Below are 14191 nucleotides of genomic sequence, written 5' to 3'. Positions count from 1 at the left end.
GGAAGAGAAGTGGAAGGTTTAGAATTAGGTCAATAATACGATGAGCAAAAATGAAGCCAATATAATTTTCAAACTTGAAGTGCAACTCAGGGTAGACTCTTCTAAAATGTGCAGATGGCACATGATAAATAAATAACAAGACCAAAAGGAAAGCAAAACAAAGATGCATAATGTGACAAGTCTCAAAGAGAAGAAGGAAAAGGTGAGTGCCGATTAATCAGAGATACAGTAATAGCTACGTGACAGAACATCCAAAGACATCATCGGTTTGAGCTATCTTTAATGCTCCAATTTGAAAACATGTATACAGCAGCACAGTAAACCTTAGGAGGATAAATAAATAAAATATTGATTTGAGCATAGGTAGAGGATGTTAATGTAAAAAAAAACAGTGAAAGGGTTAAAGTGGAGTTCTTCTTTGTGTTAAAGAACAACAATTTGCTACCTTAGGAAGGATTGCTAATGTTACTCTTTGTGTTGAATAAATGGACAAATAATTGACACATTTCATATCAGTAAAGAGAAAAGAGGGAAAGAGGGGAGGATTAAAAAAATTATTTGATGCCTCCAAATATATGACAATTGACAGTTTGAGCGTAGATTTTCCTTTCAGATTGAAGGAAACCCACCATTTCCTCCACATTGAATTAGTAAATTGCATATTGCACATTATTGGGTAATTGACTAAAGAGATGAAACATAGTATAAGACATGCAAGGTTTTGAACATTACATGAACAAAATTTGATGCAAATTGCCACTTCCTTTCCACGTATTTGTGCATGTGTTGGCTGCAGGTTTGCACATAAGCATATATAGACATATAAGGTGTAACCATAGAGATAAACATGAAATGAACTCTACTATACCAATCATGAGACAAAATTTGGCAGAAGAGGGGTCGAAGGAACAGAAAGAGAAGATAAGGTCGACGGTGATAAATCGCAGCAGTTTCCCTGTTTAAGTGATTTAAGCATTCTCCTTTAGTATATCAACGACATGAAGTTGACAAAGTTTTAGCAAAACTAATGATGAATGCTAAAATATCAAACTGACAGTATAATTCAACAACGTCCATCGAAGTTTACAAGTAGAGTTATACCCCGCTGACAGCAACAGAGGTATAATTCTCGACAAGGCTGAGCCAAATCATTACGCACTCTTCAATCACAGGATGTAACAAAGAACCCTGATAGCCCCAGCAAAGCATAACAAAGTAATGCTCCTGTATTCAACAATCATTTTGTTAACTAACAGCAATAGAGACAGCACCCAAGCTGGGATAGTGAATATTTCATACAAGTAAAAATTATTAAAGCATGAAAACCGGATAAATACAAATTTTCTTCAAGCAATCTAGTCAAATTGACCCAGCAGTGTTTGGAAAATTTCAAAGAAAGAAATACACAACACGTTTTGGAAAATGACTAGGTGTCATGTAAAAGACCATGAAAACAACAGGCAATAAAATTTTGTTCACTTTGGTTCTTTAACCAACTTAGAGCAGAAAAGAAATTTTAGTGAAGAAAGCTTCACACCACGATCACTGATAGTAGCTTCCAAAAAGTAAGGTCATAAATGAAATTTTTAGTCTTTTATATATATGAAATTACTTTTTTATCACTAAAGACCTAACTGTGGCCTTTTCCACCACTTTGAGCTAAATTCTAAAAGATATTGCATAAACTTCCTAAATGCTTTTACAATTTTTTTTTTTTCATTTTCTCTGCAGTGAACTCAAAGTTTTCAGCATTATACATCACAAAGGGGACTCTAGTGCCTCAGCAATGCAATCTACAGATGCTTTAACATTGTGTTAAGATTCATTTTCAACATGACTTATATAAACTAGTAGATATCTTAGCCTTTCTTGACAAATGCTTTCTAATAAATGGAAGAATGTCTATTTGCTTTCACTTTCAACTTTCGCCAAAGGCTAAACTTTTTATATGGTTCAAGCCTTTTAAGCTTACTAACTTGTAGAACCTAATCGAAGTCTGAAAATTTCTTAAAGGCTAAAATTTTCAAGTTCAATATCTTGCTAATTCAAAATGCTTAGACTTTCACATTTAACATTTAACTTAGTCCAACCTATAAAGCTTTCTTTATTGGTTGATACTTAACCTATAAAACTTCTTTCCTTGATGAAAAACTTAACCTGCAGAGCTTTCTTGATTGAGATACTCAAAATTATAAAGCTTTCTATATTGGTTGAGATACCCAACCTATATAACTTCTTTCGATGGTTGAAAAACTCAATCGATAGAGCTTACCTTATCATTGCTAAGTTTAGTATTTACACATAGGGAACTACATAATTTTTTTTCTCAAACCGAGGGAACTTGATGGTTAATTCCGTAACAAAAGCATTCCAAAGTTTTCTAAGGGAAGCAACAATGTCCAATATAATAGAGTTTGTGAAATATTACTCAAGTTGCTTTGCTTTGTTGCAGTAATTAATAATTTTTTAAAAGAAATTTTCAAAACATTAACAATTGAGTTCGAAAAAATTTTTAACATGTATTTCGATTTACCTTTTCATTGATAACATTTTTAGTTTTATTTTAATTTTAACTTTTTGTTTATTTCTTATTAAAATTCTTTCTTCATCACTTTGTTGTCATCACACTAATTAAGTGTGATTTTTCTCATGACGAGTCTGATCTAATTTATAAATTATTATTGGTTTGATGTACTTGATATAATAATTATTTCATAGATAATTAATTATTTGATAGTACAAATTTAATCTCACTATAAAAAAATTAAAAAATATATTTTATTATCCTTCTTCTATTATTTTTTAACATTTTAATCGGCACGATAGAAAAGTTGAGAAAAAAGTTTTATGTAGAATAAGAAATCATTGAAATAAATTTTTATTATGGATAAATTGTAAGAAAATATATATATTCATTTAAAATTTATATTATATTGTGTGATATTTTTCTCTATTTAATTTTGTCAGTGTTATATCAAATAAAAAAATATAAACAAAAAAAATAATATTTTAATATTAATGCCACTTATACAAATTCCTGACCATGCCACATTGCCACTTACTTTGTTGAGTATGTGATGCGAAATTCACGTGTTCATTTATTCACAGGTACTTAAGGTAATGCATTGGGTTTTCTTTAATGTGCATGTAATTTTAGTAATTTCTACTTCCTCTTTAGTTTTTAATTTTCTCTATTTTCTTTCTGTTTGAGCTGAGCTATTTATTTATATTTTTAGTAGTAGTCAATTAATTGTTTACTATTTATGAATATTTGTAGATTACGTTTTACAAAATCTTTGTTAATTGGGATAAAAAATCTTCAAAAGAATATTTTAATACATATTAATGCTACTATCTTTGATGGCACGTTACAGAAGAGCATATCTTTTATTTTAATGCATATTAATAGTAATGATAAAGAAAATAATTATCCTAATCGACCTATGATAAAAACTTCATCTTAAATTCTGAATTTAAACACTAATTAAACCTATAAACATCACTTGAATTTTTAAAATTAAGGGTGAATTTTTTGTAATTAATAAGATTGAAGCTGGAATCTTTTTTGTTTAACTGCCTATTAATTTACACTTAATTTTTCAAACTTTCAAGACAAGAAGGGTAATTTACAAATTAATCTTATATCACATCCCTTAAGCTCAGTTAATGATATTCAGGCTTTTTAATCATAAGAGCTAGCTTAATGCACCATTGCGTGTGCCCTCAGCCAGCACCATATTCTAAGTTAAAAACTATATCCAAAATTAGAGAAAACGTAATTGTTACTAACGTAATCCTAAGAAAGACCTAAAAACACTTGCCAATTAAAGTGAACTCTAATTCGAAATTTTAAAGAAATTTCCAATAATGAACTCCATCCTAATTTGACTTTCTACAATTAGTTTCTTTGTTTTTTTTTTTTTTTAAATAAAATGTGATGTAGGACTTGATGTGACTTTGTTGATGTCCTTACAATATAACGAAGACTTTACAGCGTAGATCCTTCATGGGCAGAATATTTTATAATTATTGAAACCTTGCACTTTCTATTTGGCCAGAAATTTTCTATTTTGGGATACCCATTTGCTTGAACAATCAACTTCATTTTTAGAATGTTTTCCCGCAAGAAAATTCTTATAATTTTCCTATGCTTGTTCTTATTAATTGTAGTTATAGTTTAATTCTTTAGGTTTAATGATAATACAATGATTTTTGTAATTTGTTATTGCTGTTTAGTTTCGTAAATGCATTCATTATTTGGGTAATAATTGGGATTAAAGAGTTCATGCAGATAATTTATTAATTTTTTTTAAAATTTTACATTATTGATTTATGTGACGAAATATTTTAATTTATTATTTATTATTTTAATTTTGATTTACTTATTTTTAACTAAAAGTTTTATAAAGTTTACTTATAAAATTTCTTATAAAATTTTTTTCCAAACCAAGAGCATCTCCAAAAATTAAGTTACTGATGAGCTAGGTAAGATATGTGCTGAGTCAAATCCTATCGGCAGCTGTGACTTGTGATGAAAGATAAAAATGAGATTGGCATTTGAGCCTACCTCATTTGTTAAAAATAAAAGTTGAAAATTCAACTTAAAATCAAGATTAAAATTGTATTTTTAACTTCCTTTTTAACAATTTAAAAATTTTATTTCTTTTACGATAACAATTTAATCTTATATGGTATGCAAATCGTAATAATTATTCGTCCATTGAACTTATTTCTATTAAGGAAGAAATGGTAAAGGAATTGACGTTTCCAATTAATGCATGGAGTGTATGCTGCATGGAAGGCTGAAATGGGCCTATAACTCCTTCCGCACGCGGCTTCCCGTTAATGGGCCCTCATTGAGTAAGATGAAAATTTGGCATTCCTTGGGTCTGCCGAACAAAAAGAGAGGTGGAAGTTGCTGGAGCAGGGCAAGAGAGGAGGAGAGAGCTAAAAAAAAAAGGGGGGAGGAAGCTTCTGAAAAAAAAAAAAAAGGAGCGAAAAAAAGAAGGGAGAGAAACCAAGAGAAAATAGTAAGGTTGCAAAGGTGAGCAGCCATTTAAGGGCGCTTATTTCCTACTTCTATTCTTTATTTTCATGCCATCTTGCACTCCCCATAATCTGCTCTACAAAGTTTTTTTCATGTGTTCCTTGTATGTTTTGTGTTTGCTATTTGTTGATAAAGTTTCAAGCTGTGTTTGATTTATGTTTCTGTTTTATTTTGTTCTTGCAAAAGAGATGAAGTTCTGATTTTTTGGTTTGGCCGAATGCTCCCTGTCTCTTCCAATGGCAGCTGCAGCAATCGGCTTCATCCCATAAAGTCTTGCCAAATCCTTTTCTCTTCCATCTTTCATGGTCATCCTTTGGTTAGTATGAGTTGAAAAGAAAAAAAGAAAAAAGAGAGACCTGGAAAGCTGCCGCCAAACCGTGCTGCTTAGCTTCCATAAGCAGTCACGGTTTGGATGTTTTTATGTATACAGTCCATCCCATTTTGACGTGGAAAGAAGGCTTTAACCGAAGGTGGTTTCTAAAGTAAGGAGGTAAGTTGTTAGAGGGTGAAGAAATGTCTAAAACTTTGAATTTTTCTTTCTTTTCCAGCTCTTAGTTTCACGTGTGGGTTCTGGTACAAGCCATGAAGTTTCAAGCTGCATGTCTTAAAGCTCCATCATTCATATGTTTGCTGCCTTATGTGTTTAAAGAGACTTAAAGTTTCAACATGTCCCTTGCTTATGGTTTATTTTCCATGCATCTACTTGTAGGAAAGCTTACGCCATGTTGATTTGTTTTACTAGTTTGTGCCATCTAGTTTCGGTTCTTGTTGTCCTTGTTATCAAAGCTGAGTGTCTCTTAACTGTTTCATATCGATTGGTTTTTTTTTTTTTTTTTTAAATGAAATAGAAAAGATGTCATATGTAGGTAGTGTCTCAAGGAAGGTAGGGTGGTGATGGGTGTACTTGGGAGACCTTGATGGTGTCACTGTTTTCTCTTCTTGGTTTGTAGTCATTGTATGAGGCGTTGCTTGCTGCATGTAGGTTGCTTGTGTTCTTTCATTATAAAGAAATAGTGTCAAAAAAAGAAAGCCACATATGAAGAAGAAACAAAGGCCATGGCGAGGGGACCATTGTGGCTTTCTTTATTTCTTCTTTGCATTTTTAATGGATTGGTTTAAAATGGAATACTAACACCATTTAGGCAGTAAAAAGGGATGACGTGGGACCATAGTAATGGATCTCATATATTTCTTTTAATCTTGATATGAATATAATAATAAAAATAAAGTAGTAACTTTCTTTATTTAGAATATTGTGATAAGTAAATTTTTAAAATATAAAATATAAAATATGTTTTTAATAAAGTTTATTTATTTTTATGTGTGTTTGATTTTAATTATATTTTATAATTTATTTATGATTGTTTAAATTCAATTACAAGTTTAATTTTATGTATTGTTAATTCTTTTATTGTTTAGATTCTCATTCTTATTTTAATTTAATATCTCATGTTTAAATTCATGGTTGATATATTATTCATGTATATAATAAGGATTTAATAATGATATTTTAGAGAATCTGAGTAGTGATTCTGTAATAATATTTAGGTGATGATATTTTTCTAAAAATATAATAGCTTTCCCGGGCATGATGTCTACTGCATGATTCTAAAAAATATAATATATTATTTTTTGCAATTTAAGACTAACGTTGTTATGATTAGTTCCAGCACCATGAACACAAGGTTGTTTTTTTGGATTCTTGGCATGATGTTAACACAAGTCATTGGCGCTGGGGTTAATATCTTATACAAGGTGTCTTATAACGTCGGTTTTAGTTTACGAATTTTGGTGGTATATCAATTCATCGTCGCCACAATATGTATACTCCCCTTTGCATTGATAGTTGACAGGTACGTTTTTAAAAACTAAATTTATATGTTTTTTAAATGTGAAATAAATAATACATTGATTCATAATTTGCGTATGAATTTAAAAAAAAAAATTTTTTTGCAGGAGTACAAGGCCCGCATTGACATGGAGGATAGCTGGTTTAGGCATCTTAGCTGGAGTTTTTGGGTATGCACTTTATTTTTTAAAATTTAATTTTCTATTTAAAACCTAATTATCTATTGATTAATTTAAATTTTGTTTCGTGGAATCAAGGGGAGCACTAGGGCAGAATATATTTGCAGCCAGCTTTGCTTTTGCTTCTGTGACATACTTGGCAGCAATTTCAAATCTATCTCTTGCCGTCACTTACATGCTGGCAATCGTTTTCAGGTATTGGAGATTTTGAAAAAAAAAAAAAAAAAAGCAAAGTTTGGATCTAAGGATATTTACTTGTTTTCTTAGGATGGAGACTTTCACTTTAGCCACTTGGCCTGGTAAGTTTAAGTTGATTGGCACCGTCATTAGCATCACAGGTGCCATGATTATTAGCTTCTACAGTGGACCAAACATCCATCTATGGTCCACTTCTGTGGATTTATTACAGCATCATGGGATAGCAGCTTTAACCCAAGTGCAAAGGCCAGTATATGGGATCATGTTAGCTTTCAGCAGTTGTGTTTGTTTTGCGATCTTTCTTACCATATTGGTATGCATATATTTGAATTTTAATATAAACTATATTAAAATAAAATATAAATTATTAACAATTAGTTTTTTCCCTTTGTTTTAACTAGACGATGATGAGCAGGACATACTCCTACCCAGTTTTCTCTTCTTTATTGTTTATGTGTAGTAGTAGCACTGTACTCTCCACTATATATGCTATCTCTATAGAGAGGGATTGGTCTGCTTGGTACTTGGCGCAGGATGCTAGCGCCATAACTTACTCGGTAATTACTTACTAATTTTATTTTGTTTTTTTTTTCTTAATTTTGTAGATATATAAAATTATCTATTACATTTCTTAATATGCTTTTATATCTTATATTTGAAATAAGAAAAAACTTTTAACTACAGTGATAGGGTTAGGAGGAGAAAACAAAAAGAGATAGAAATACTAAGCTTTAGTTTACAAACAAGTTTTAGAAGTTAAAAGTAAATGATATTTTTTTACCGCTAAATTTATTCTTTCATTTAATAAAATGGATAGGGCATCCTTGCATCTGGATTGTCAGTAATGCTTGCAACATGGTGCGCACGACAACAAGGACCAGTTTTTGTCTTCGCGACTTCTCCTTTAGCCCTCATCTTTACAGCACTCATGGGCCCTACTTTACTACAGGAGGAGATTCACCTAGGGAGGTATCTAATAACTTTCTTTCAACTTTTTTGATCAAATAACATTATCATATATTCCACTAATTTTGGGGTGTTTTTTTGTTCAAAATTAACAGCGTTATAGGTGGATTACTAATTATTATTGGAACATATGCCACGTTGTGGGGGAAGAGTGCTGAGACACAGTCGAGAAGAGATGATCTTGCAATCCAGATTGTTCAAGTACAATCAAGAAGAGATGATCCTGATATCGAGAGTGTTGAGACACAATTAAGAAGAGATCATCCTGATCTTGAGCGCGTTGAGATACAGTTAAGTGAAGAAGATCTTGATCTTGAGGGTGCTAAGTAGATAGATCTTGATGTCAAGCCTATAAATAAGTGATGAGTGTGTGTACAAGTTGAATTAGACATTGTTCTATCCAAAGGCAAACAATACATTCGATTGAAATTTAATAATTTTAAATTATAAAAATAAATTAAAAATAAAAATAATTTAAACAAATATTAATCATATAGTTTATATGTTTGTCAAGCTCAATTTTGCTCAAAATTTTGGGCTTTAAAATTTTTTCCAAGCCTAATCTAAATTAAAAAAATAAATCCCATTAAACTCAATTTATATAATAAAAAATTTAAAAAATATGCTTAAATTAAGTTTAATAGAATTATATTCAATTCACGTATTTATATAAATTAAAAATAAAAATTATATAAAAGTTAAAATTAATAAAATATATATAAATCTTATTTTAATTTATATATATATGAATTAATTTATATATAATTCACATATACATAAAAATAAAAAATGTATATATATAAATTTGGACTAGGTCGAACTAAGTTCAAGTTTTAAATTTTTTGTCTAAAGTTCAGCTTAAAATTTAAACGGACTTAAAATTGTTCCTAAATCTATTTAACAAGTTTTAATTTTTTATTCAAACTCTCTCAAAATTGAAACCTATGGATTTAATACATTTATAAACTTTAAATTCAATAATTTTGAAACATGAAAAAAATCTTTTCTTTATTTTTGAACCCAAACCTAATGTTAGAACTTCTCGTCATATTATTTTTAAGTGAACTCTCGTATTGTTTATGACGGACAAACGTGAATTTATCTACGTAATATTTTCATAACTTTCTAAGCAAAGTAAATGAAATCAGCCTCAAACCCACGGTTAGACTGCAGAGCATCTTCAGGAAAAGAGTTTATTTTATAACTTTTTTATTTTTATTTTGTAAAAAAAAATAGTGAAAAATTATTTTTCATTTTAATAAAAGTTAAGAATCAAAATAATATTTAGTAAATAATTTTTATTAGTTGTACTTAAATGATATTCATTTGATTAATTTTTTTTACCTTTTATAAGAATAATAAACAAAAATAATTTTATTATTAAAAAATAATCTTGACTTAAAAAAAATAAAAAACGAAAAGTATCGTCTAAACATTTAATAATAACTGTCACCCTCACTGTTGATAATCTTTATTTTTTCCACTAAAAAGGCAAAGCCATAAAAATACTAGGAGCCATTCTTTTAAAAAGCAAAAAAAAAAAAAAAAAAAAAAATCCAAAAAACAAATTGTTTAAAAAAAAGAAAAATCAATGAACACTACTTAATTTGCAAATTTGGTGTCTCCACCCAAGAATTTTTCGCCTTTGTTTCTTCTATTTGTGCCACCATCGCTTTTTATTCAGCTCCTGCATCTGCTTCATGTGCCAGTGACCTCTCCGATTTCCATTATTTCTTGTCGTAAATCTTCTTTTCAGGTATGTTTGGTTAATCTGTCGAAGCTTATTTGCTTTTTTTTTTCTTTTAATTTTTAAAGTTTTGATGATTGTTTGCCTGAATCAGCTACTCACCATAGCAACTCAAATCAATTCCATCATTGCCATTACTCTAATGAGAAAAATTCTTGATTTCGCCTTTAAATGCCTTTTTCTCTTTCTCATTTTAAAAAATCTAGGGTTAGAAGTATCAATCTTTCAAAGCTTAACAACACATTGGTTATATTCTACTAATTTTCTGTTATCTTTTTGGTTTGTATTCTTTTAACAACTTAAGATTATGCGTAAATAATTTTCCAAAACCCCGACGGCGATGTCACCATCAGTTAACTCATTTCCAACTCTTTTGTTTTGTGTTTTTTTTTTTTTTTTTTAATTTTTGCTTGATCATTAAGTTCCTGGTTACTCGATTAGGTTTTAAAAAATTATTTTTGATTAATGTTCTATTTGGCTTGGAGCTTCGAAAGAAGAAGTTAGTTAGAATAAGCTATTTGTGAAGATAAATGTAGGTTTTATTGGTAATTTCAGGATTTATAGTTTCTTTATTAAACTTAAAAGTCTTCAATTGGAAACTTTGGTTTAGTTAAAATTTTGCTGACTTAATGTTTGAGGAAAACGCATCTTGAAATTTATATTTCTGTACTTCGATTTGTTAGTGAAATCATACACTAGATCGTGTTCAAAGTTTCCTGACTTGTTTTTTGGATGTTGTCAGCAAATGATGGAGCGACGATATTGGAGCAAATCGATGTTGACAATCAAATTGCCAAATTGATGGTTGAACTATCCCGAAGTCCAGATTATGAAATTGGTGATGGGACGATTGGTGTTGTTGTCATGGCTGGATACTTTTAGAGCAGGCAGAGTGGCTATTAGAACGTGGGATTCATCCCATCCAGATTGCAGAGGGTTATGAAATGGCTTCTAGAATAGCTATTGAGCATTTCAATGGTTGGGTTGTTAAAATATTAATCATACTTAAAGCTATAAAACTACATCAAACCAATTGATTTTACACCTATATAAAATATTATATATTATTATATAATGATCATTTATTTATATTTGTATGTTTATAAAATAAAAAATTAACTGTGCATCGTGCATGTTACAAGCTAGTTAAATTGAATTCTTGAATCTAATTCACTCTTACCGCTTCAAAATCATGAAACTTTGTAGAATTGGGTTTTTCAGCATTAGTTAGTTTTTTTTTTTTGGTTGAATTTTACGATTAGAGGTATTAATGAGTTGGGTCGGATTGGGTTTAGGCTGAGTTCATATTTGATTTTAATATCTTATATGTTTGTTTAAGTCCGACCCAATTTGAAATTTTAGGCTTTAAAATTTTTTCAAGCCTGATTCAAATTAAAAAAAAAAATTTTGAACGCACCCATTAAACTTAATTTATATACTAAAATATTAAAAATATATAATTCAATTAAATTTAATGGGATTATATTTAATTCATATATATAAATTAAAATAAATATTATATAAAAGTAAAAATTAAGTTTAATAAAAAATATATATAATTTTTATTTTTAAATTTTATAAATACGTGAATTAATATATAATTCACATTTATATAAAAATAAAAAACTTATATATATGTAAATTACGGTTGGATCGAGTGGGCTTGGGCTTAAAATTTTTTTGTCCAAGACCTGATTTAGAATTTAAATGGGTTTAAAAATTATATTTAAACTTGTTTAAAGAGTTTTTATTTTTTGTTCAAACCCTCTAAAAAATTGAACGAGTTTTTGGATTTAGGCGTATAGCTTGACCTTTAAATAGATTTACTTAGGATGTTGCCATGTGAATTTATGTGGCACAAATTTCTAAAGTGAGAATGTAGGTTTTAATGGCGGATCCATAATTTTTCTAAAGGTGTCTATTTATAATATATAAAATAATTATTAATAAATTTATCAATTTTATGGTGTTTTAGGAAAAAAAAATTTTTTTATCTTTTTTTTCCATCTTTGGAAGTATTCAAAGAAAAGTTTCGAAGTGTTCAGTGAAAATTTTTTCTTTAAATTTTATTATTTTTCAATTTTATGAAGTGTCTATGGACATCCTCCCACTAAAAATGGAACCGCAACTGATATATTTCACAATCATGTGTTCACATGTTAATCACAACATGTATATTGTAAATGATCTTGCTTCGTTAAAGATGAGAGAATTGAACAACTTTTTTTTTTAAGATTGGATTTCTGTCAAAATATCAAGAAGATTCTTTTTAATTTTTTTGAAGGACTACCCATGAATAAGCAGGTTTTATTAATTTAAATTGTGTTGATTGAGCCTATTCATGACTGAAGTTTGTTCTATAGAGTTGCTTGGATATTGCATATTTTACAAGTCTGGATTTTGCTTGGAGTTGGAAACCCTGAAATCATTATAAAAAACTGCAGTGATGGATACGTTGACTAGCAATTTATGATTGAAGAAACATCTGAATCTCCTTAGGTTTTGGCATCATGAAAAATATTTCACAAGCTGGTAGCATGGTAGCAATTTTCAAAAGCTGGTAGCATCACGAGGCATTGATTCTATATTTGTGAGTTGATCATTTCAGAAATTAGATAATTTTAAGTGGAGGGAATTGTTATTTCAGAAATCATGTTGTATTAAATTTCTTTTTTTTAAGTAATTTCCATTTAGTTGGAAAAAAAAAAAAGAGATACATATATATATATATATATAATCATAGATTTATGAAAGTTTTAATGAGTTGAAAAATGGAAGAATCGGATAATATTACCTAATTTTTAAAATAAAATTTAATAATATTCCAATTAAAGAAATAAGATTGCAAAGTACTTTAGTTTAGTTTAGGGAAAAACTCTAACATATGCAGAAGGAAAAATATTTTTAAATTTAATTTTAATCCAAAATATATTTAAACATATTAAAATAATGATATTTTAACTATTTTTTAATTTGATATTATTTTTAAAATAATTTTTTAAGATTGTTTCAATCATGAATTTGACTTAGCTTAAATACCTTAATTTGAGAAATAAGATTAGAATCAATCTATTTTAGGAATTAAAAATTTAAAAATACTTTAATTTAGAAAAAAATCCCATATTTTTGAACCCAAATCTATTGGAGTTTATTCTTTAACTAAAATAGTGTAAAATCTTTATTCTGATTTAAATTTTATACTTAAATAAAGGTATTTTAATCTAGTTGGATTCCATGTACCTCTCGAAGTTGGCGAAAACAATATGAGAATAGGATGGAAAGAAGAAAAGGGCGTTGTTTCCGTTCACTGACTTCAGGACTGCAACTCCGCGACTTCTCTAGTTCCATTGTTTCTTTGGGTGTAATGGGGAGTTAAATGGGGAGTTAAGGGACCCACACCTCCGAGCAGGAAACATGTTGGTAAAGCCAGCTGCAATACAAAGCGGATATCCTACTTTAATTCTATCAGATTTGCTAGGCAACTCAACAGAAAATAAAGAATATGTTAAGAACATATCAAACGATGATCAAGAACTAAATTGAAAAACCCAAAAAAAATTTCTAACTTAGTTCATCTTAAAATGGGCAAAGTCCCAACAAAATTCTATTTTCATAGTCCAAATTATAGAAGAAAGGAAAATTAAGAAAAAAAAAGGGGTTGCCTTTTTTTCTATTTACTTGATAAAAATGATAATAATAAAACTTACAAAGAAGTGAACTGCGACTTTGAATGCGCTGTAGTGAATTTGATTATTATGTAAAATTTGATTTTGAAGGAATATGAATTTAAGTAAATATGTTTTAAGATTTTGAGAATAAAAATATATTTTGCTAAAAAAAAAAAGAAATCAAAAGAAATTGCTTTGAATGTGATGCAATAAGATTTGCCGTAAGTTTTGTTGCGTTTTAGCTACAGGAAAGAAAAAGAATGGAAATTACTTTTACATCATTTAACGAAAGATGTTGATATGAAGCTGATATAAAATTTAATTAGATCAAAGTAATTTTGTTTAAAAATAAATTTTAAATATATTTTATTTGGAGAATTGAATTTGAAATTACCATAATAAAAGAAAAAAACTAAAACCTAATGGTTGAATTTCTCCTTGCATTATTAATATGAAGCTGATATAAAATTTAATTAGATCAAAGTAATTTTTTTTAAAAATAAAATTTAAATATATTATATTTGGAGAATTGAATTC

At 28.8% G+C, this 14191-nt stretch overlaps 1 protein-coding gene across 1 annotated transcript; it reads left to right on the top strand.

Moving 5' to 3' along the window:
* Nucleotides 1-6757: 6757 nt before the first annotated feature.
* LOC149513837 (WAT1-related protein At1g25270-like) lies at nucleotides 6758-10868 on the top strand. Its single transcript, XM_089748142.1, has 8 exons — nucleotides 6758-6900; nucleotides 7004-7066; nucleotides 7154-7270; nucleotides 7343-7586; nucleotides 7675-7830; nucleotides 8091-8242; nucleotides 8335-8558; nucleotides 10729-10868. The coding sequence occupies exons 1-8, from the start codon at nucleotides 6758-6760 to the stop codon at nucleotides 10866-10868; spliced, it is 1239 nt and encodes a 412-aa protein (XP_089604268.1).
* The last annotated feature ends 3323 nt before the right edge of the window (nucleotides 10869-14191 follow it).

The sequence above is a fragment of the Durio zibethinus genome, chromosome 18 (assembly GCF_047325235.1).
Source record: "Durio zibethinus cultivar Kanyao isolate XHJ-2024 chromosome 18, ASM4732523v1, whole genome shotgun sequence".
NCBI classification, from domain to species: Eukaryota; Viridiplantae; Streptophyta; class Magnoliopsida; order Malvales; family Malvaceae; genus Durio; species Durio zibethinus.
Note: the sequence above shows the minus strand (reverse complement) of the source record. Positions and strands in the feature narration are given on the sequence as shown.

Coding starts and splice junctions, on each gene's coding strand:
- LOC149513837 (XM_089748142.1), top strand. CDS start 6,758: ATGTTAACACAAGTCATTGGCGCTGGGGTTAATATCTTATACAAGGTG. Junction 7,067..7,153: donor ATCTTAGCTGGAGTTTTTGG/GTATGCACTTTA, acceptor CGTGGAATCAAG/GGGAGCACTAGGGCAGAATA. Junction 7,831..8,090: donor CTAGCGCCATAACTTACTCG/GTAATTACTTAC, acceptor TAAAATGGATAG/GGCATCCTTGCATCTGGATT.